The sequence below is a fragment of the Lynx rufus genome, unplaced genomic scaffold (genome assembly GCF_022079265.1).
Source record: "Lynx rufus isolate CCGP_SWC_20201006 ecotype Redwood Valley unplaced genomic scaffold, mLynRuf1.p SCAF_23, whole genome shotgun sequence".
NCBI classification, from domain to species: Eukaryota; Metazoa; Chordata; class Mammalia; order Carnivora; family Felidae; genus Lynx; species Lynx rufus.
This window is the reverse complement of record NW_025814838.1, coordinates 21,040,029-21,062,240: the sequence shown is the minus strand read 5'-3', so window position 1 is coordinate 21,062,240 and position 22,212 is coordinate 21,040,029. Positions and strand designations below refer to the sequence as shown.

The 22,212-nt window shown below is 53.3% G+C and overlaps 2 protein-coding genes across 3 annotated transcripts; one reads left to right on the top strand and one right to left on the bottom strand.

The window, feature by feature from the left end:
• The first annotated feature begins 270 nt into the window (after window positions 1–270).
• DNAAF8 (dynein axonemal assembly factor 8) lies at window positions 271–11,742 on the top strand. The gene is made up of 10 exons (XM_047087883.1): window positions 271–393; window positions 1,564–1,692; window positions 3,974–4,486; window positions 6,441–6,555; window positions 7,274–7,282; window positions 8,341–8,479; window positions 9,720–9,863; window positions 10,231–10,329; window positions 11,089–11,280; window positions 11,558–11,742. Exons 1-10 carry the CDS (start codon window positions 271–273, stop codon window positions 11,694–11,696), a joined length of 1,602 nt encoding a protein of 533 aa, XP_046943839.1. The 3' UTR covers window positions 11,697–11,742.
• A 1,005-nt stretch (window positions 11,743–12,747) lies between these two features.
• ZNF500 (zinc finger protein 500) lies at window positions 12,748–21,374 on the bottom strand. 2 transcript variants are annotated; one of them, XM_047087767.1, is made up of 6 exons: window positions 21,267–21,374; window positions 20,111–20,609; window positions 18,280–18,463; window positions 17,999–18,063; window positions 16,878–16,989; window positions 12,748–15,152 (listed from the first exon to the last, which is right to left on the bottom strand). In XM_047087767.1, the coding sequence occupies exons 2-6, from the start codon at window positions 20,510–20,512 to the stop codon at window positions 14,467–14,469; spliced, it is 1,449 nt and encodes a 482-aa protein (XP_046943723.1). In that variant the 5' UTR covers window positions 20,513–20,609; window positions 21,267–21,374; the 3' UTR covers window positions 12,748–14,466. The 2 variants fall into 2 exon arrangements, with proteins under 2 accessions (XP_046943723.1, XP_046943724.1); XM_047087768.1 differs by having other exon boundaries at window positions 16,878–16,986.
• Window positions 21,375–22,212: the final 838 nt, after the last annotated feature.

Here is a 22,212-nt window from a genome sequence, read left to right as displayed (position 1 = left end):
CACACACACACACACACACACACACGTGTGGGCACATTGACTAACAGGAACAGGAACCTGGAGAACCAGAAGGGAAACCAATGGGAGGTCTGGCAGTCTGTTTTCACCCCCCACAGGGTGGTAGACGCTTTGAAAAGGCAGCCCTCTCCCACTGCCCCACCCTGAGCTCTTGGCCCTTGGCCCCTGGAACCCTCTCACCTCACCCTGTGTCCTCTGCAGGGCTGCTTGGATGATGGCACGCTGAGCAGCATCCCTGGAGCCTGGGTCCTCATGGCGTCCCAGGACAAAGATGAGGAGTCCCCACCTCCCTGGGCCTCCCAGACAGGGCCCTGGGATGCCATCCTTGAGGCCGTCAGGGAGCAGCTCCCATCTCTGGACTCCGATTCCTCCTTGGTAAGCAAGCGCCTTCTTCCTATGTTTTCCTGGGCCCCGATTGCCCTTTCTTCCCATGGCAAGCACAGTGTTGACCCAAGAACAGCTTTGGAGCTTATCAGCTCCTGCATTTGTCATAATTTTGCTTTTTGTCCTCCGAATACATTTATTCATACTTGGCATCCTTACGGGCCATTTCAGTGACCTGAAATTATGACCGGAGAATTCCTCCAAGAGCTTATCGTGATGCATTGAAATGGTGGCATGCATTCATTCAACAAACATTTATGGAGCCTACTTTGCCTCTTCAAGAATAAGAAGCCCTTTGTGACATTACACACCTGGCAGACCCTGCCTCCCCATGATTGTGTTTCTAGTTTCTACTGACTGATATCGAACACTGAACTGAGAACACTGGGTGACAAGAGTGACTCTGAATTCAGTCTTAAATGAGCTGTGCCAGCTTCTCCGCCTAGTGAAAAGTGGGCATGTGCACACACACAAGAATGGCAGTGACCCTATCGATGAAGAAAGGTAGACAAGGCCCTGGGCAGCCGCTCCCTAGTAGTGGGTGCCAAACTCACAGTTTGCAGCTAGGCATTTAGAAGTAACCTGACAGGTTTGGGTCCCTCCTGGGATGCCTACAAAGACAAACAGAGCGTCCTGGGCCTCAGGTATCTTCCAGCATGCGACAAAGCTAACGGAGAGTAGATAACATGACCCCAGTACCTTTTCATGTCTTCAGCCTCATTTGTTCTCATCTTCAGATATCCTTGCAAGGTGAGCTGGTGACTCCAAGTGCCCCCTCTCCCCTTAGAGGCGCTAAGACACTGTGTCATTTATGTGATGGCTAAAGGTTACAGGCCAGGGGGAGAGCTGGGCTCTTCTCTCAGCTACCACCTTGCTGCCCTGTTTGTTCAGTGCCAGGTGTTATCTGAGCACCTGTTATGTTCAAGGTCTTAGGGGGTGGCAGGTATGTGCACAACTGGAGCCCGGGATCTCACTTCACGAGGCTGTGCAGCCGAGCCCTTTTCTATATCAGTGGCAGGAACCAGCCAGGCCAAAGACCTCTGGGAGAAAGCTGATCTCCCCAGATCACTCTTGAGCAGCAGGGCAAGGGCAGACGGAGGCTGAGGCCCTCCTGGCTCTGCCTGCTGCCCTATAATTCAAAAGTCCTCTCATTTGTCACAGTCGGACTGCGAGGCAGAGGAGCTGTTCATCTTCCAGCGAGATCACACTGCCCTGATCCCAGACCTGTCGGAGGAGCTGGCCGAAGACCCTGCCGGGGCCTGGCTTGCTACGGTTGATGGGTCTTCTGAGGTCTGTAGAAGGCAGGCCCCGGGGATCCACGAAGCTGGGACCCTGCGGGCAGAATGGGGTGTGGGTGTGGGTGTCCGCGCTCTCACCTGACCCTATGGTGTGGGTCAAAGAGGTCAAAACTGCGGCACTCCCTAAACATTTGTTGATTTAATAAGGGTGACAGTGGGGATTCAGAGGTAAGAAGGTGCCCCTCACTGGAGAGGTGAGGTGAACACAAGAAACAATTAGAAATGCCAAAGCACACTCTGTAACCACGTATCACAGTCATCGCCAACTGTCAGAGCAAATTTTCCATCTTCTTTTCTCATTTCCCAGAGCCCCAGGTAAGACCAAAAACTCTATCTAAAATTAATGGCTTGGGGCATTCACTTTCGAATGTCCCCTCTCTGTAAAGAGAGCTTTCCTACTATTCTTCCTTTCTAATCCTATATTCTAATAAACTTTTGCCTGCTGCTAAAAAAAAAAAAAAATGGCTTGATGCTTAAAATTAATTGCTGCCCTTATAAATAGAACCCATCAATAGACTTTCATCACCGGGCAGGTCCCCAACTGATCAGGCCTTTTGGCTCTTCTTAAAGGCTCCGGGAGACAGGCCTACCTCTGCTGTAATTATTATGACTAGTTATCACTCATTAACTAGGGGAAGTGGGTATGCTGTCACAGACCAGCACAGCCAGACATTCGTCAAAGCAGGGGAAGCAGGTTTCATTCGGTAACTGCTGACAGCAGGGAAAGAGCTGAGCTCCCTCCGACTTGTGCAGAGGTGACCGGGGTTTCCAAGGGAGACCGAGGGAGGGGAGAACAGGGCTCACTAGAGTCAGAGAAGTGAACGATCACAAAGGGCAGGCCAGCGTGGGTGCGACTAGGCCAGGCGTGTCCGCTGGCAGGTACGGAAGTCAGGAGTCTATCCTACCTGGAAGAAGGGAGACAGAGGCCATGTCCTTCCTGACGAGAACATTCCAAAGGAAAGGCTCTCAGGCCCAGGACAGATGCTTCTGGGTTGTAAGAGACACGTAGCTCCGAGTCTGAAGCCCTTTTTAGGAAATGCTCTTAAGAAAGGGAGGTCAGGGGCCTCTCATCAGGTGTTGGCTGGAACAAACACTGAATTCTCCCCACAGCACTGAGCTCTCTCAGGCAGATGTTTTCACGGACTGGGGTCATGCTAGCCGTGTGCTGCTAGAAGCCATTCTAGAGTTTGGTCAAGTCTCAGTGCCAGTTTAATTTTTTTTTTTTCAACGTTTATTTATTTTTGGGACAGAGAGAGACAGAGCATGAACGGGGGAGGGGCAGAGAGAGAGGGAGACACAGAATCGGAAACAGGCTCCAGGCTCCGAGCCATCAGCCCAGAGCCCGACGCGGGGCTCGAACTCACGGACCACGAGATCGTGACCTGGCTGAAGTCGGACGCTTAACCGACTGCGCCACCCAGGCGCCCCTCAGTGCCAGTTTAGAGGCAGCGGTTATGTGCTGAGAGTTCTGGAAATCTCAGTGCAAGCACTGATACAGGGTCATCTTACAGAACGTTCATCATCATGACTCCCTCACTCAGCTACACCTAGAAGAAGGTCTGAAATTCCCAGGCCTGCCAAGACCTCTAGTTAGTTCAGGTGCAGGGATGTCCACGTGAGTTTATCTTGCGTTTTCTTCATTTCTACAATTACCTCAGCAACTGTCCTGGAGAATTTTTTTTTCCCAACCTGGGACAAGAAAGTCTGTCCTCACTCATCGGGGCAGAGGCTGTGGGCTTGCTCTGGAGTCAGAGGGCCTAGGTTTCATCTTGTCTACCCCTTAATAGCTGTGTGGCCTATTTGCAGTGGCCAAAAGGTAACAACAACCCAATGGCCACTAACAAATGAAATGGATCAACAAAATATAGTCCATACAATGGAATATTATGCACTCCATAAAAAAGGATCAAGTACTGACCCACAACCTCCATGCACCTTGGAAACACTAAGCTAAGCCAAAGGACACAAAAGGACAAGTATTGTGTGATTCCACCTATATTAAATATCTAGAACAGGCAAATCCATAGAGACAGAAAGTAGACTGGAGGTTACTAGGGGCCTGGGGGGGAGGGAAGGTGCAGTCTCTTTGGGGTGATAAAAAAAGCTTTGGAAATAGTGGTGACGATTGCACATTATGAATGTGCTTAATGTCACAGAATGATAAAATGGTTAAAATGGCAAATCTTATGTTAAATACCTGTTTTACTGCATACACACAAAAATTCCCTCAAGTATGTTTTTGAGAACGCTGAGGACACCCATTTTGTCCACAGCCAGGTGCAGTGCCTGTGGAACCCAGCACAGAACCCTGGAGAGAGTGGGGCCCAAGGACAGAGGCTTCTGCCTCTCTGCAAGGTGGAGACCCTGGCGGGCCTAGAGACAGCTGTGGGGAAACCAGTTCTCTTCTCAGGGTGCCCAAGGACACCCCCAAGTGGCAGGAAGACAACCATGGGGCTGTGTCCCTCAGCACCCAGGGTCCTCACCAAGGGCTGCAGGGGGAAGCCACCCTGTCCCCCTGGGAAGACGGCCTGAAAGCAGAGCCCCTGAGCGCCGCCTCACAAACCGGTTGGGCCGCAGACTATGCAGACCGCAGAGCCCTCCGAAACGAGAGGAGGAAGATGATTGAGAAGGACATACTCCATAAAGTCACCTGGGATGCCCAGGACCCAGCCTGCAGTGACCAAAGTCAAGTGGAAGAGGCACCCTGTGCAGCGGCAGTGGCAGTTCCAAGACCAGAGACTCCACCAGAGGGGCCCCGGGAAGGACGGCTGGTGCTCTCCCTCCAGGTAGGCATCTTCCAGCCTGTGCTTCCTCAGGGCGTCCCCTGCACGTTGGCCGTGAGCTGGTCCTCCACAGGACAACCTGAGGGCTGGCCCACTACACCTGGGCTGCCATAACAGATGCCACAGACGGAGGGCTTAAAGAGAAATTCGTTTCTCACAGTTCTGGAGGCTGGGGAGTCCAAGATCATGGCGCCAGCACATTCAGTGTCTGGTGAGAGCCTCTTCCTGACATCTGGCTGTGCCCTCTTACGGTGGAAGAGGCGAGGGAGCTCTCTGGGGCCTTTTTATAAGAGCTCCACCTTCATGACATAATCACCTCCCGGTGGCCCCACCTCCAAACACCATCACATTGGGCATTAGGATTTCAACGTGTGGATTTTTGAGGGACACAGACATTCAGTCTACAGCAATGACCTTAAGCCCCTAGGCACATGGTCCTAGGTCCCCCAGCCATCAGTCATGCCTGTCTCAGTGGGTGTGTGGTCCTGACAGACCATCCTTAGGTAGAGTTAACGAGAATAAGGAAGAACAAGGAGACTCCATCCTTCTTTAAAAGGAAGGAAAGAAGGAAGGGAGGAAGGAAGGGCTGGAGGAATTCTAATCTAAAGCATGTTTATAAAGACAGACAGGGGCGCCTGGGTGGCGCAGTCGGTTAAGCGTCCGACTTCAGCCAGGTCACGATCTCGCGGTCCGTGAGTTCGAGCCCCGCGTCGGGCTCTGGGCTGATGGCTCGGAGCCTGGAGTCTGTTTCCGATTCTGTGTCTCCCTCTCTCTCTGCCCCTCCCCCGTTCATGCTCTGTCTCTCTCTGTCCCAAAAATAAATAAACGTTGAAAAGAAAAAAAAAAAAAAAAGACAGACAACCACATAAAGATATAGAACAAACTTTGTTGAAGCACAATTCCCAAAATCTTAAAGCTGTCACTTTCACACAACTAGTGTGAGCACCTGTTAACGTTGTATTTAGCTCATTAATGAGGGAACCGGCAGGAAGACAAAGCCAGGTCGAAGAGATTATGAGAAACTGGGATTTTGTAAAACTGCGGAAAAAGAAAGGAGTGCTGAGATAAAATTGCTATACTAAGTACAAAATTGGTCACCATCCTAACAAAAGTAACAAGTTTTTGTCACTTTTGGGGTTATCACCTCTACCAGACAGAAAAAAACCCACTGTACCTGTTCTCAGTTTACAAAGTTGTAAAATCGGTGGGCCCTGGTCAACTGTGCAAGCCAAATTACTGTCCCCAGAAAGGTGGGCTTGTCACAAAAGCTCCAGCATGACATTTAAACATCACACAATTCCTTTTTTTTTTGCCTTATTTTCAAATTCTGATAATTTGAATTTGAAATTCAATTTGAAAAACGGTATCAGGTTGTACATGGAGGTCATTTTTACCAATTTCATTCTCATCGGTTGTGGTTTAAACAAGCCATTCTTTCCATTCTGCTGGCCCCAAACACTTCTGTCTTCACTCACCCTAGGGCCACAAGGAGCTACAAGGAACATCAATTCCCAATTACCTTCCTCCCTCCTCTCGCCACACCTGGACGCCCCCAGCACTCTTTTCCAGGTCCTTGTGTGGGAGCACCTGCCCAGAACAATCTGTTCCTTAAGAGAGCAAAACGTTTTAACCTCCCAACACTCTAAACCTGTATGAACCTAAAGAGTTTTAAGACAACACTGGGGTTTCCAGGTCAAACAGTGTCTCTGTGCCAAAAACAAAGTGTTGCCTAAAAAAGGCATAGGAAAGAGAAGGCAGGAGACGCTGGCCCCACCCACCTTAATGGAGGTGTGGGTGAGAGAGGGAGCCCGTGCCAATGTGGGCAGGCACCCAAACCCTCATTTCTAACCCAAAACAACCCACGATGGCCTCTGTTGGTCACGGCAGCTGTGGAAGCAGGCACTCCTGCTGCCAGGACCCTGTGGCTGCATTTTAATCACTCCTTTAATTATTTCAGCAACTTGAAGAGTGGGATTTGGATCACATCCTTCAAAGTCTGGCAGGGCGAGAAGATGACAGGGGAGATCGCGCACCTGGAGCTACGTGGTGGGCAGCTGACCGCCTGGGCCAAGGTCTGATCTTGAACGCCAGGGCCCAAGTGCATCCCCATAAGCAGCTCTTTCCTAGGGTCTCTCAAAAATAGGGTCAGCCTGGCAGCCCACCATGTCCTCTCTGTTGCTCAGCCCTCATGGTCCCACACAGGTCAGGTGCCAGCCCGTGGAAATTTCACCCATTCACTCATTCACTCACTCATTCATTATACATATGACCCCCTGCTGGTGTCTGGCGTGGAAGAGGCTCTGGAGATACCAGGGGGGCCTTCAGACACGGTCCCTACCCTTGACCCACACCTTTTCCTCCTGCCCACCCCCTCAGGCCTTCCTCTCTCTCTCTGAGAGCAAACCAACCTGCATTTTGTGCTTCTTCACCCAGCTCCTAAGCAAACTCTGCTTCCATTCATCTCCCCATTTACCGAGAAAGCCAGGGATGTGATTACTGCCCTTGCACTTGTGGGCTCGCTCTGGGCAGTTCTGTAAATAAAAGGAAAGCTCCTCTTCCCTCCTCATCCATCCCGGGCCACAAAGGTGAGTGAAGCAAAGGAGCAAGGAGGTTTGTGGGTTCCGGCTTCCAGTTCCGGAGCAAACTCCCTCTGTGACTGAGCCCCTGGTGCTGTTTCAACAAGGTTTTTTTGTTTGCTTGTTTGTTTGTAATTTAATGCCTTACAGCAGGGTGTGGAGAAACCCTCTCTCCTGTAAGGCAGCGGCTGTAGTCCACGCACCTGTTTTGGAGGGCATTGTGGCAGAATGCATTCTCTATTTTAAAGGCACTTAAGGGGCGCCTGGGTGGCGCAGTCGGTTAAGCGTCCGACTTCAGCTCAGGTCACGATCTTGCAGTCCGTGAGTTCGAGCCCCGCGTCAGGCTCTGGGCTGATGGCTCGGAGCCTGGAGCCTGTTTCCGATTCTGTGTCTCCCTCTCTCTCTGCCCCTCCCCCATTCATGCTCTGTCTCTCTCTGTCCCAAAAATAAATAAAAAACGTTGGAAAAAAATTAAAAAAAAATAAAAATAAAGGCACTTAAGCCTTCAATTCACTTATTCCACTGCTAAAGTCTATCCTAAACACCCCAGTGGGTGAAGGTGTGTATTCAAGGATGTTTGTTGCAATACTGTTTATAATTGTGAAAATTTGGAAATGACCCATATTCAATATTCTATAGGAGTCAAGCTAAAGCAGTTACAGCACAAAATGCACTAAAACCCAATGAAGGGAATCTATGTATGTTAACATGGAAAGACAATCTATACAGTGAAAAAAAATCTACAGAGGATAATCCTGTTGCCTTTTTTTTTTAAATGTTTATTTATTTTTGAGACAGAGAGAGACAGAGCATGAATGGGGGAGGGGCAGAGAGAGAGGGAGACACAGAATCAGAAGCAGGCTCCAGGCTCTGAGCCATCAGCCCAGAGCCTGACGCGGGGCTTGAACTCACGAACCGTGAGATCATGACCTGAGCTGAAGTCGGAGGCTCAACCGACTGAGCCACCCAGGCGCCCCGCCTTTTTTTTTTTTTTTTTAAGTGTTAATTGTTAATTATGGTTCCCTCTGACATGTGGGACTGAGGAGTGAGGTAAACTGTTAGTAGTAAGTCACTCCCTCTTTATGGGGATTGTGTACATACCACTCCCCTGGCCCTGCTGAGCTGGAGGTGGGGGTCTTTGTACAGGGCTCAGTGGCAGAGGACGTGTACAAGGTAGTGTGTGTCTACACCAATGATTCCAAGGGGAATCAGTAGCTCAGACTACTGTAAATCAAACAGGGGCAGTGTCCCCACTAAGCAGCCTCCCCGCTCTGCCCTCAGACCACACCCTGCTCAACACCCAGGACAGGCTCATGGAACGGCTCGCCCTCCTGGGTGCCACACAATCCAGAGCCTCTTCTGCCTGGAAGGCACCTGCTGACATGCCCCAGGACACCAAGCAGCGGGAGACCAGCAGCAGGTGGGACTTCTTGCCAGCTACAGCCCTGTCCTCTGTGGAAGTGGCCCATGGACTTATAGCATTTATTAGGCCTACCTGGGGGGGGGGGCACTTGATGTATATTTCTCATTTCATCTCAACAATCTGATCAGGTAGGTGCTGCTATTATCTTATACCCGTGTTATAGATGGGGAAACTGAGGCTCAGAGGTTGGCCTGTCTAGGCCATAGATGGCAGGGCTGGGACTCGAGCCTCAGAGCACCTACTCTTTGCACACTCGATAGGAACCCTCCCTCCATCATCCACATGACTTCCCCAGACAAGGACCTGCCTTGTCAGACTGTTAGGCTAGCACTGGCCTGTGACCCAAGCCAGGCCAATCAGAGCCTTTCCCTGAGAATTCTCAGTCTCAGTGTGTCCGGATGGGGATGGGAGGGCTGAGAAAGGCCAGCTGTAGTGAGAAAGACTGAAGCCGAAAGGGAAGAGGTGGGGACAGGGCACCAGGATCCCTTAAAGCCTAGCTTCCCACACTTTGGTTTTTCCACTCTTTTTAGGAATCTGAGAGCCACTGAATCCCCCTTTTCACCTGAGCTACTTGGAGTGGGCTTCCGTTCCTAGCAACCCCGTGTCCAGTAGAAGTATCTAGACCTGCACTGTCCAATTGATAGCCACTGGCCACATGTGGCTACTGAACCTTTGAAACATGTCTCGTACAAATGAGGAAATGATTTTTTTTATACATTTTTTTAATATTTATTTAATTTTGAGAGAGAGAGAGACAGAGCAGGAGTTGGGGAGGGGCAGAGAGAGAGGGAGACACAGAATCTGAAGCAGGCTCCAGGCTCTGAGCTGTCAGCACAGAGACTGATGCGGGGCTCCAGCCCATAAACTGCAAGATCATGACCTGAGCCGAAGATCATGACTGAGCTACCCAGGTGCCCCAAGGAAATGATTTAATTTTATTTTTTTATTTATTTCAACTAGCTAACATGTAAATTTAAGTAGCTACCTTTGGCCAGTGGCTACCACATGGGAAAGCACAGACCCTGAACATGTCAGTCACCATGGATGGTTCTGTTGGGCATTGTTGGCCAAATCTTGAGGGTTGTTCTGAAGAGCAAAAAAGAACAAGGGCACTTACAGGGCCTAGCTCAGTGCCCTGCACATGGCGGGCGTCCAGTTGGGGGCAGCCCTGAGCCCAGCACAGGTCACACCATAATCACCCAGAAGTGACTCAGAAAACCCTGCTCTCTTATCTCAGAACTGCTTGGATGGAGCCGGGCTTCCAGGCTGAGCTGGGCCTAAGGCTGGCCAGCGGCCTGCAGCTAAGGGGCCCAGCAGAGCCTCCTACTGTCTTCATCGATTTGCGGCCCACGGAGCCATCGGACCTTGGGTCTTCAGAAAGGTACTGGAAGTGGTGACAGCCCTGTTTTGCATTAGCCACGTTGGCCTCAGGAGGAGCAGGGGCTTCGACAGGTGGGACGGTGTGGGACAGCGCCCATGTGGGCTAGTACCAGAGCACTGCTTGGTGGAGAAGTGCTCGTAGCCAGGAGCTGAGCCTGGCCGGCAGTCCCACTTGGTCCCATCAGCAGGGTCTCCCTGCAGGGAGAGCAGAACCCAGGCAGAGCTTAAAGCCAGCAGTCTAGGCTTTGGTACATCGCCCTGGAGTTGGTCCCTCCACCACTTGGCAGGAAACCTCAGTGGTCTTGGTCAGTAGGGAGGCCCGGGTGGCGTGGGATACATTCTGTGAACCAAGGTTTCGTCACCTCCAGCTCCAGCTCCTCTGACAGCGAGGAGGAGGAAGAGACAGCGGCTCTTGGAGACCAACAGGGCCCAGCAGAGCCGGAGCGTCATTCCTCCCAGGGGCTACGGTAACCACCAAGGGGCTCCCGCCACCTGGGCATGGTCCATCTCTGCTTTCCACAGCAAGCCCTCAGCCTGGCACGTTTGATGTTTGTGCTTTCAGCTTTGTCTTGCACCCACAGGGCCAGCACGTGTGGGCCTAGGGGTGGTCTGGGAGGTGGCCCGTGGGAGCCCACTTGGGGCCCAGCCTGGGCTGCTGTCCTCCGGACATCACCAAGGATACCTCACTTCGCTCCTGAGAAGGGATTAGTACTTTCCTTCTAAAAAATAGCTCTCCAAATTGATTTGGTCCCTACTGCTGATAGCATTGGAAGTGAAAAGAAGTTGTCAGGATGGAATAAAGTGATGGCTATTAGCTAGAAAGGAAAGGCCAGGGTGAATTAAGAAGTGCAATGTTAAATTCAGAGAAGTTTCCACTCCCCAACATGCAGAGGCCCCACATGACTTATATGCTGTATCTATAGTTTTTGGAATTGAAAAGCCTGTGGATCCTACCCTGTGGGAATGTCAGAGTCAAAGGCAGTGTTCCCCCTAAAATGGAACATCATTAGGTGTATGGGAAAAAAGAAGAAAAATCTGAGTTGAGAAGCATCACATAGGTTTCCTCCCACAGGCCTTTAACATGCTAACATGCCCTATGACCCAGCAAGGGCTGAGAGGCCAAAATCTTAACTGTCTTGAGAACCAGTGAACATGTTTCTGGAAGCACTCTGGATGGGGGGGGTCTGGCTCCACTTGGTGTTGAGGTTGCTTGTCATATGTCACAGGGACTGTACTGGGAAGAGTCAGCTTCTCCAGCAGCTCAGGGCATTTCGGAAGGGGACAGCTCAGCCCAATCTGCCAGCCACTGAGGGTCCCGGTGGCCAGAAGGCTCAAGTCCTTGAAGATACGGCCAGCTCCAGAACTGGGAGGAAGCAACATGTGACACACCGGGCTGAGAAGCAGAGCACCCAGACCAGGTGCTGCCCCAGGGCGCTGGAGGACCCTCTTGGGCCAGGGACAGTCAAGGAGGCCCGGGTGCCTCCTCTGGGCCAGCTGTAGTTGCCTCCAGGACTGGGTCTGAGAAGGAGCTTGGCGGGATGATTCGACTGTCCATCGACATACCCAGGCCCTGGTGGTCCCCTGGCTCTCCCGTGTTTCCATGAGAATGTGCTTATGTAGCCCAGGGACCCTCTGACTGGGGGGCTGTCACCCAGACCTCTGTTAAAATGTGGTGTGATCATTCTATGCCCTCAGAGCAAAGATGCTAAATTTGTACACAGAGCGTGATGACAACTCCTTTGAAAAGCGTCTGGAGGGAGATTCCGCAGACAGTAGTTTGTGCGGACGGAGGGGCTGTCCAGCGTGTTCACTGCTCCTGCAGTCTTCTCTTTAAGGTGCATCTGTTGTTTTCCATCATACGAGGTCTTTTTTAAAACTAAAACTGCAATAAAACATATTTAGAGAATTTCAAGGTTGAAAGGGTCTTTGAAGAGAATTTAGCCTGATCTTGAGTCCCTGGATGCTTGCTATTTTATGTGCTTGCATTAGCATACCACACCCCCCACCTCACACACACACACACACACACACACCAAATGGACTTTTTGATAAAGGGGTGAAGACTGGACTGTTTTTTTTTCTTTAACCAAGATACAAAGGCACACATCTGTTCTAGGGTCCTTCCTGACTTCGGGTGGGGCTGACCTTTATGTGGAGATAGAGTACTGAGTGTCCTAACACCCAAACTGTCCCCATGGAACAGAGCGGGGCCCCACCTCGTGGGCGACGTCCTTCCGTGTTACTTTGCGAACATTATCCTCCACTGTCCTCCATATTCAGTCATTTCTTCCGGTTCTCAGCCCTGCAGCCCCCAATAGGCTGCAGCCCTGATCTCTGGCACCTCTCTTCTCTCACCAACTTGTTTCCAGGATTCTGTCTCTGCCCCTGCTCCCTGGTAAGAGCAGTCACCTCGAGTCTCTCCACATCACAGGCTCAGCAGCTTGGCAGGGTCCTTAGCATTTAAGAATGTATTCCAGCATTCAGCTGGGGTCATCACTTGCTGCAGGTGTTGAGGCTGGCCAAGGGTCTCTTGTCATCAAGCCCTGCCCTAGGCAAGGCAGGCTCTGCCTGGCCTCAGCCACAGATAGCCAAGATCGGGGCCACAGACCCCACTTGACGTGGCCCAATGACAAGGGGTCAGGTGCAAGACAGGTTCCACCAAGGCCACAGGAGGCCCCGGGTGGGCCTACCTGCAGGGAAAGTGGCCAGGCTGCGTCACCTGCACTCCTGACTCTTCACACATCCACGGAGACCCCTCACCCTCTGCTCCAGGACACATGCAGTGTGGTCGGGGCTCCGCCACAGAAGCCCAAATGTGACACACCTCCACCCATGCGGCCTGTCAAGTGCAATGGCCAGCTTCCCCCCCCCCATCTCTATCCCTTTCAAATGCCAGAAATTTGGGATGCTTCAGTGACAGAAAATAACTTCTTTGTTCCAAGTTCAACTCAGTGAACCACCAGTAAGGCAAGTCAAGAAGACGACGTGGTAGACCCGAGCTCAAAACCAGTTCTGCCACCTGAACAAGGTGCTAAAAGCATTCAGGACCTCAGTTTCCCATCTGTAAAAGGAGAGGCACAAAAGCCGTATGTCTCAGGGTTGCTTGAGAGAATGTTCTGGAAGAGGCACCAACAGGCCCAGGTCCCAGGCCAGGAAGCAGGCGGCCACCTCTGGCACCAGCCTGGACACGACAGTAGTGAGCCTGCAGACTCGCAGCTACTTAGGGAAGCTGGGTTACCGGCAGTGCTGGAGGTCTGGAAGCTGGCCTAGAAGGTAAACACCATGCTTAAACTGAGTGGCCCCCTTCTCTAAAGAACACATAGGGCAGAGCACACGAGGCCAGAAGGACCCGCTTTGTTTATTAGGGAAACAGAGAGTAGGTCATGCACCCTGGAACCTGGGTTATGCTGGAAGGTGAAAATATATACAGTGATTGGGTGACAAATAGAATGGAGCACAGCCTGAGGTCCAAGGCCACCCAGCCATGGGAAACTGCCATACTCCCTGCGTGGAATGTTCCGGAACCCAGTGGTTTCAGCAGCTGCCCCCAAGACTTCAGTGATGACTAAATGGAACAAGTACTCTATACTGTTCCCCTCAGCCACCCAGGAGATAGTGGATGTGCACAGATCAGAAGCATGTCCACCGCAGAGGGACAAAGTGGGGCAACCAACGCTGCCTCTGTCCTGGCCACTTGGGGATGGAGCAAAGGCGGCCCTGGCTCCTGCTGTGGGGACAGATGTCAGTCGTCTCCACAGGCTTCCTCACACGCCTGCGGAGGTCGGAAGATGGGCTATCAGGGAAGCGTACTCACATGAGTCATCTGTCCTTTAGAACAGCTGTGGCTCTAGGCAGGTGACCCCCAACTCATCCCACTGCCCGCTGACACCACTGGGATACGGAACAAGTCCCCACAGGCTATGTTTTGAAAATGTGGCAAGGCTGGAAGGGAAAGGGGGGAGACCAGGGAAGGCTGGGGTATGTTAATGCAGTAAGGAATGGGAGCCACTGAGGTTTCCCTGAAGTGGACTGATGAGTGTCCCCCAACTTCATGTCCATCCAGAACCTCAGAATGTGCCCTGATTTGGAAACAGGGTCTTTGCAGATGTAATTAGTTAAGATGCTGTCATTCAGGATTAGGGGCCCTAAATGGAATGACTGTGCCCTTACAAGAGGACACCAGAGACACGGGAGAGGCAGAGATGGGAGTGTTGTGGCCACAAGCCAAGGACACCAGGAACACCGGCAACAGCAGAAGCCAGGAGAGAGGCCTGGGATGGTCTCTCCGTCCGGGCCTCCAGAAGGAGGCAGCCTTGCCCACATCTTGGTTTTGGACTTCTGGCCTCCTGAACTGTGACAGTCCGTCCCTGTGGTGCTGAGCCACCCGGGTCGTGGCCATTTGTACAGCAGCCCCAGGACCCACGTACACCCGGCTTGGTGTCTTGCCGTCACTGCTGAACTCCGTGTCCAGATTCCTCCCTGGGCCTGAGCACCTGAAATGTCCCACTGCCACAAGCTGGACCCACACCAGGGGCAAATGGGATCAGTGTGAAATGCCTTAAGGTTAGGATTTTGGTTCCAAAACAGAAACAGCTCCAGCAGCTTCATGAACTGTGACCTCGAAATTCTGAAACGGATCCCGGAAATGGACAGTTCAATGAGTGGTGGCCAGGCTTTGGCCCAGGGGCCTCCCGGAGCCGTGCTGTGGGGCTCCGCTGGCCTGGGGGGCACTGCTCTCTGCTGTGGGTCCGCTGGTGTTTGTGGAGGTCGGTGCCCCGGCGGAAGCCCCTGCCGCAGGCCGGGCACACGAAGGGCTTCTCAGCCGCGTGCGTTCTCCGGTGTGCACTGAAGTGGGAGCTGTTGCTGAAGCGCTTTCCACACTCGGCACAGGCGTAGGGCCGCTCGCCAGTGTGTGTCCTGCGGTGGATGACCAGGCTGGAGCTCTGGCTGAAGCGCTTCCCGCACTCCGCGCACGCATAGGGCTTCTCGCCCGTGTGCACCCGCTGGTGCGTGCTGAAGTTGGAGCGGTCACTGAAGCCCTTCCCGCACACCTGACACTTGTAGGGCCGCTCCCCAGTGTGTGTGCGCTGGTGCTTGGTCAAGTGGGACGTCTTACTGAAGCCTTTGCCGCACTCAGGGCACGCGTACGGCTTCTCACCCCGCCGGGGTCTTCCTCCTTCCAGAGACTGCTCAGGCCTGGTCATGCCCCCAACCAGCTCTCGGTCCTGCTCCCTTCTCGTCGGCACGTCCTGCCTGGCACCCTCTCCATCCTCAAGCTGCAGCCCAAGCCCTGAGACAGAGAAAGCACAGTCCCTGAGGCCTTCATGGGGCCAGGGGAGGCTCCTGATAAGAAAGAAAGCAAAGGCTGGGCGGAGCCTCAGAACACTCAGCAGGAAGTGCTTGTCAGACCCTGGATGGAGATAATTAACCATGGGCAGCAGCTCGTGAAACCCTCACCACGCCAAGGAGGTGGGTGCTGTTATGGCCCCATTTAAGATGAGGAAACTGAGGCACGGGAAGGTTAAAGAACTTACCCAGAGTCACTTGGCTAGTAAGTTACAGGGTGGGCTCTGGAGTCCAGGCTTTTAGCCTCTAAGCCAGGGATTCTAACCCCGGGGGCAATGGTGGCCCTGAGAGGGCACTTGGCAATGTCTGGAGACATTTTTGGTTGTCACAGCCAGGCAGTGGAGTGTTGCTAATGGAATCTAGTGAGTGGAGGCCAGGGGGGGCTGGCGAACACCCTATGGCACACAGGATGGCATAACAGAATTATCCAGCCCCAATGTCAACAGTGTTTTGGTGTTTAACCGAACAATGGCACCACAGCCAAGCTAAACGACCTCTTGGGTTGGGACACCTGGGTGGCTCAGTCAGTTAGGCATCAGACTCTTGATCTCAGCTCAGGTCACGACCTCATGGTTTGTGAATGCAAGCCCCGCATCAAGGTCTGTGCTGAAGGCGTATAGCCTGCTTGGGATTCTCTTTCTCTCCCTCTCTCTCTCTCTCTCTCTCCCCCTTCCCCACACTCTCTCCCCACCCTCTCTAAATAAATATACTTAAAAAACTCCTCTCAGGTTGCTATACTCTCTACTTAACATCTACACTCAGCTGTAAGTAAAGCAGATCAGCCTCAGTACTAGTGGATGGGCCTCATCTAATCAGCTGAAGCCCTTAAGAGCAGAACCTGTGGTTTCCCAGAAGAGGAATTCTGCCTGGGTTTCGTGCCAGCTGGCCTGCCCTGCAGACATCAGACTCAGGATTGCAACATCAATTCTCACTTGAATTTCCAGCCTGCAGGACTGCCCTACAGATTTTAGGCTTGCCAGCCTCCACCATCCTATGAGCCAATTCCTTAAAATAAATGCCTTTACTTACACACCACACACACACACACACACACACACACACACAATTGGTTCTGTTTCTCTGAAGAAATCCAACTGATACCAAACAAGCACCTCAATTCCTTCAAAACCAGACAGTGTTGGGGGATGAGCTGGGGACAGGGCTGGAAAGGAGAGGCTGTGGATGGCCAAGGCCCTGCCAGGAGCAGCTCTACCCACAGGGGTCACGGGCGGCACAGAGGCTAAGTGAAACTGGACGAGCCGTGTGGACGGAGGAACCCAGGACAGCTCTGGGCACTTGCCTGGGATGAGCTGAGCAGCCATACTCTCCCCACTGCAGCTGGGCCTCTGACGGGTCTCTAGCAACCCTGCCTTTGCAGGCTGCACTCAGCTGGGTGCGGAGCAGGCTCTCCAGGGAGTGTGCCCGGCCCATGGAACCAACCTGGTGCGGGGTGTGAGTTCCTAGTTTAACATGCTCCCCAGGGATTCCTTGGGCCACTGCAGTCCACAAACTGCTGGATTGGCTTCTGTAAGTGGTGGAGAGACAGGAACGGTACTGGGCAGGGAGACGGCCTGGGAGATGCCAAGTGGGCCACAGCCAGCCTAAGGGAAGGAGCCACCCTCCCTGAGACTGGCCCACGTCACAGACATGCCACTGATGAGCACGTTACCCCCGCTGTCGGGCAGCACATCCCAGACGCAGCCCCGCTGAGCCGGGTCCAGGCACTCCCACTCCTCCTGGGACAGGTATGCCGCCACGTCCTCCAAGGTCACCGGCACCTGCTGGAGTGCAACCCACTCAGTCCCCTGCCACGGCTCCTTCATGCGGCCGGCCTAGCAGGCTCACCCACCCCCTCCACCTGTAACACAACGGCAGATCCTGTTTGCCTCCCCCACTGCCTCTCTCCTACACCATCCCTCTCCATATGCGGTCATCCACTCCTGCTCCTCAAGTTCCGCTCACAGAACAGTGGAATCCTGCTAGCTGGGAGGACACCGTCACCACCATGCCGTGTCCCACTGCTGCAGGCCCAGAGACACCATGGACAGAGCGACCGTATGGAGCAGCTGGTCCACTGCGCGCTCAGCCACTGGGGCCCATGCTCCTCAGGGGCACGAGTTAGACATGCCTTGCCTCAGGTCGAACCAGCCCTGGGACCCGAGTCGGGTGTCTTGGGAACTTCAGGATGCCTCCAGGCCAGTAGTTCCCAAATCTAGCACCACGGTGACCCGAGGAGCACATTAAAACCCAAGCAAGCAATGTCTAGAAGAGGCAAATGCACAGAGACAGAAAGAAGACCACCAGGGGCTGGGGAACAGGGGTGGGGAGGGACCACTAACAGGTACCGGGTGTTTTGAAGAGGAGTATGTTTTGAGAACCATCATGATAGTTGCATAACTCTATACATATACTAAATGTTAAGTACTCTAAATGGCCGAGTTGTGTGGTATATGAATTATATCTCAATAAAGCTGTTATTTAAACAAGCTACGGAGGCTCTGATTCCAGGCCAGGGCTGGGGGATGAATCTATATTTTTGCCCAAGGTCCCAAGAATCTAGCGCCCAGCTAGGTTTGAGGCAATTGCCCCAGTCCACAACTAAGCCCTGGAATCCTCTGCGACACACCTAATACCCAGATGGCACCAGAGAGAAGACTTCCAGGAGGTAAAAGTAAGGGTGAAGGGGTCATTCCACGAGGAGCACCTCCGAAAGCTGGACCTGGCCATGGAGAAAGTGTCCCTGTAACAAGGGCGTGGGACACACAGGGATGCAGTGGAACACCCACTCACCTGGGACCAGGATGAACCGAAGGATGTGGCCGGTGCCGTCTCCTGATGCTGGGAGGCCACCGGGCCTGGGGAAAGACACAGCGTGGTCAGAGAAGGCCACACAGCCCAGGTGTGGAAACAGTAGCAAAGGCCCAGACAGGGCCAACTACTCTGCACCTACGCTCAGTCCTGGGCAGGAACCTGTCCTTCCCACAGGCAGTGGCCCAGCCTCCTGTGACAACCTCCTCCCTCTGCTTCCTTTCCCTGCAGGGCTTCCTTCATCCAGAGGGATGGCGACTCACCCCTCTTTGGCCAGAGCTGGGGGCTCCCCTTTGGTGTGTGGCTCAGTTGGGTTGGGGGCTGCTGGCTGGAGCATCCAGACCCTTCCTCCAGAGACAGCTCCTCTGGCTCCGCCTCCACTTGGTGTTTCAAGCACTGTTCTCCTGTCCCGTGGGGCGGTACATCATCAGGGAGCACTTCCAGGCCCTGCATGCAGATGGAGATCTGCCCAGCAGTTCCCAGAAGTTTGGGAGAAAACCCACAAGGTCCCCAACCACTTTTGCCTCAGGCACCCCTGGCCATGCTCCCTTCCCAGGCTCCCAGGCTCCCCCCAGCTGTGCCTCACCACAACCACCCCCGCCGGCTACCTCCCCAGGTCTGCCCCCACAGGCCTCCCCATCGCACAGAGTCCTCCCTCCAGACTGTTCTGGGAGAAGGAATGTGAGCTGGGAAGAGGTCAGGCTCCCAACCTGGACAAACGGAGGCTTGCTCTGCCCCTGAGTGAGACTCCACTGTCTCCCCATCACACTGCACTCTCTTACCCCTCCTTCCTTGGTGTTCCCCACAGACCCTGGACCAGAAAGGCCCTGAATCAGATCTCATTTCAGAAGTTCACACTATAGCATGTGCTACATTTCCTGAAGTCAGTGACAAGTGCTCTGAGACCATCTATGTCCCAATTCCAGAACAGGTGAACACGATCAACTTGGGTCTCAGCGTTTGCTGAGCTCTGCAACAGTACTTGGGATAAGAAAACTTTAAAACCAGTGCCAGGGATCGCTGCATCAAGCTCAACATCCCACACTTCTAAGAAGAGACAGTCCCCAGAGGTTATGGGGTGCATAGAGACAGAGGAAAGGCATGCCAAAGAACTAATCCAATCTGAGCTAAGAGCTATGCAGTAGGACTAACCTAATCTGAGCAAGAAGAATTTGTTAAGACTTCCCTATTACTCCAATTTGGTTACAAGAAGTTGGGAGCGTGCTCTAGAGTCGTGCTGTCCACAGAACTTTCCATGACAACAAAGTGTCCCATATCTTAGCTGTCCAGTACAGTAGCCACTGGCCACATGTGACAACTGAGCCCTTGAAATGTGGCCAGTGTGACTCAGGAACTACACCTGACATTTTATTTAGTTTTAATTGAAAAAATCACACGTGGGAGCGCCTGGGTGGCTCAGTCGGTTAAGCATCCAACTCCCGAGTTTGGTTCCGGTCGCGATCTCACAGTTGATGAGATGGAGCCCTGTATCAGGCTGTCAGCTCAGAGAGCCTGGTTGGGATTCTCTCCTCTCCCTCTCTCTCTGCCTCTCCTCTGCTCACACTCTGTCTCTGTCTCTCTCTCAAAAATAAACGTTAAAAAAAAAAAAAAATCACATGTTACTGGTAGCCACTGCACTGGCCAGCGCAGCTCTGGAGAGGTTGGGGGTGGGGGGGAGCTCTAACTGGGACACCCACCAGCCCCTGCTCTTTCTTCCCAATGCTCCTCTCCTTCTGGAATCTCTTCAACCCCCAGGGCCCTGCCTTGGAAGATCTCCAGCCTCTTTCCCATCAAAACCTGTGTAGGACCTACGCTGGGGTGATGTGAATGAACCAAACCACACAGTTCAAAGAGAGCTAGTGGGGCTACATGTGCTTAATCGACAGGTTTACACCCATCGGCCAAGGCTGAGAAACACTTTGCAGTTGCCTTCTTTGTTTCACAGGTACAGGCAGCCCCAGCTCCTCCCAATGGCCAAGGCAGGCCGCGGGCTCCACAGCCCAAGGAATCTCCAAATGCAGATCTTAGGAGCAAAGCCCTGAGGTGTTGGGGCCCCATCTCCTCACCTTAGGGCCAAATTGCCCCCCACCTCACCCGCTGCCTCTGCTTCCTGGGCTCCCGCTGCAGCCCTTCCACGAGGACCACGGCCTCCTCACCGCTCTCCGGCTGCTGCTCCCGCACCCGGGCCTGGATCTCCCCAGGCAGCACCATCAGGAACTGCTCCAGCACCAGCAGCTCCAGGATCTGCTCTTTGGTGCGCAATTCAGGCCGCAGCCAGCGGCAGCAGAGCTCCCAAAGGCGGCTCAGGGCCTCCCGTGGTCCGGCCACCTCCTGGTAACAAAAGAGCCTGAAGAGCTGGCGGAAGGTCTCAGGGCTAGGGTCTTCTGTCTCCAGGGAAGGCTCCTCTTCCCAGCAGAAATCCTCCTCCACCTTCACGATCAGGATCTCGTCTTGCTCCAGGGGTGGTGGAGGCTGGAGACCAGGTGTGGTCGCCATTGTCTGGGGCAAGTCTTGCTCTTTCTTGTGCCTGAAAGGTCAAATCTGTCTCTCCCTGTACCTCTGGCCAGACACTGGAAGTGATGTTTTCAGGGCTCTGTGGAGAAACAACATAATCATTTGGGGTGCAGCAGTGGGGCTAGTTAAGTGTCCACACCCAGAAGGCCCTGCCCTAGCCCCAGAGCCAACTCACCCTCATTGGCAAAAGAGCTGAAGTAAATCAAACCGTCCTTGCTTCTAAGCCCCCTGGTAATTCCTAAGCAAGTTACTTAAACTCTCAGGGCATCGATTCCTCGTTCAAAAAGTAGAGATGATGATATTCCTACACACAGGCTTTTGAGAGGACTAACCGGGATATTTGCAAAGGGTTTTGAGCACTGACTGGAACGGGGCCAGAGCTTGGGAAGTGCAGTTTTCATTACTACGGTTGGCCCTTTTAGGATGGGGTCCCCTTGGAAATAGAACCAGGGCCCTCTGTGTCCAAGGGACGCGGATTCTGTCACGACTTGACCCTCCAATTCGGGCTCGGCAAGCCCTGAAAGCCCGCCGGGTACCCTCGGTGGATGGGTCACCACGGCCCCTCCAACTCCAGGGTCCTGAGAGAGTAGGGACTCCCCGGCCGGGCATGCTTTCCCCGGTTTCGTCCTCGGGTGCAGGGTGAGCGGTGGCCCAGGCCGAGCACAACCCCGGGTTCTGGTGAAGAAGGGCTGCGGGACGGAAGCGGCGTGGGCCGGGACTCCGCGCCCGCACTCACCGGCAGTGCGGCGGGCCGGGCCGGGGGCAGGACCGTGGGCGTGGGGGTGCAGCAGGCGGGCCGGCTAGACCCTAGACCCACAACCTGCACAAAGCGGAACCCGAGCTACGTCCTCTTCCAGCCACGGGTTGAGCCCGCTGTGGTACTAGAGAACGAGGCCGTGTGGGCGGGCCCACCGCAGCACTGTGGGTAATGTAGTCCTCGCGCCATTAGCTGAGCCGGCTGTCGAGGGTGGGAATAAGCCTGGAAGGGCAGGCCCGCGAGATGCATTGTGGGCAACGTAGTCCTCGAACCCCTGGCCGACTACCTGTAAGCGCGTGGGAAAGAGACCGCGTGGGCGGGACCACAGGAAGCATTATGGGTATCGTAGTCCTTGCACCTTCAGTGAGTAGGCGAGCGTTTCGAGGTCCCGTAGCTTCTGGGCCATGCTACCCGTGTCGCCTCCATACGCCCTCCCCTAGCCTGAGAAAGGTCCACGGTGGGAGGGGATTTTGTAAATTTACGTTTCTACTTACATAGTACTTTGTATGTACCAGGCTCTGTTTTAAATACTTTGCAATTTATTAACAGTTCATCTTTGAAACAAAGATGGGAGGTAGGTACTATTAGCAATATTTTATAGATGAGGAAAGGAGGCAGAGAGGTTCAGTGACCAAAGGTCACACACACTCAGTAAGTGGAGAGCTGGGGTGAGGTTGGAATCCAGGCATCTGTCCTAGTCCAACTCCTTAATTTTAGAGACTAAGAAGTGAAGACCCAGAAAGTTACTTATTTGGGGCATCTTGGATACCAATGGCTGATTTCTTTTATTTGTTAATTTAATCAACAAATACTGGGCTCTGCTTTGTAACAGGCAGGCACCATGAACAGGAAGTGAACTAGACAAATGGTCCCTGGTGTTGCTGTCCAGACTGGAGAAGACTAAGCCCCTGGCCCTTTAAGCAGG

Excerpts from the sequence above, each read along its gene's own strand:
- ZNF500 (XM_047087767.1), bottom strand. The coding sequence starts at position 20,512 with ATGGCGACCACACCTGGTCTCCAGCCTCCACCACCCCTGGAGCAAGAC. Across the intron at positions 16,990-17,998 it reads TCGGTTCATCCTGGTCCCAG|CAGGTGCCGGTGACCTTGGA; the intron begins GTGAGTGGGTGT and ends GTTGCACTCCAG. Across the intron at positions 15,153-16,877 it reads TGTGCTGCCCGACAGCGGGG|GGCTTGGGCTGCAGCTTGAG; the intron begins GTAACGTGCTCA and ends TCTCTGTCTCAG.
- DNAAF8 (XM_047087883.1), top strand. The coding sequence starts at position 271 with ATGGCGTCCCAGGACAAAGATGAGGAGTCCCCACCTCCCTGGGCCTCC. Across the intron at positions 394-1,563 it reads TGGACTCCGATTCCTCCTTG|TCGGACTGCGAGGCAGAGGA; the intron begins GTAAGCAAGCGC and ends CATTTGTCACAG. Across the intron at positions 4,487-6,440 it reads GGCTGGTGCTCTCCCTCCAG|CAACTTGAAGAGTGGGATTT; the intron begins GTAGGCATCTTC and ends TAATTATTTCAG.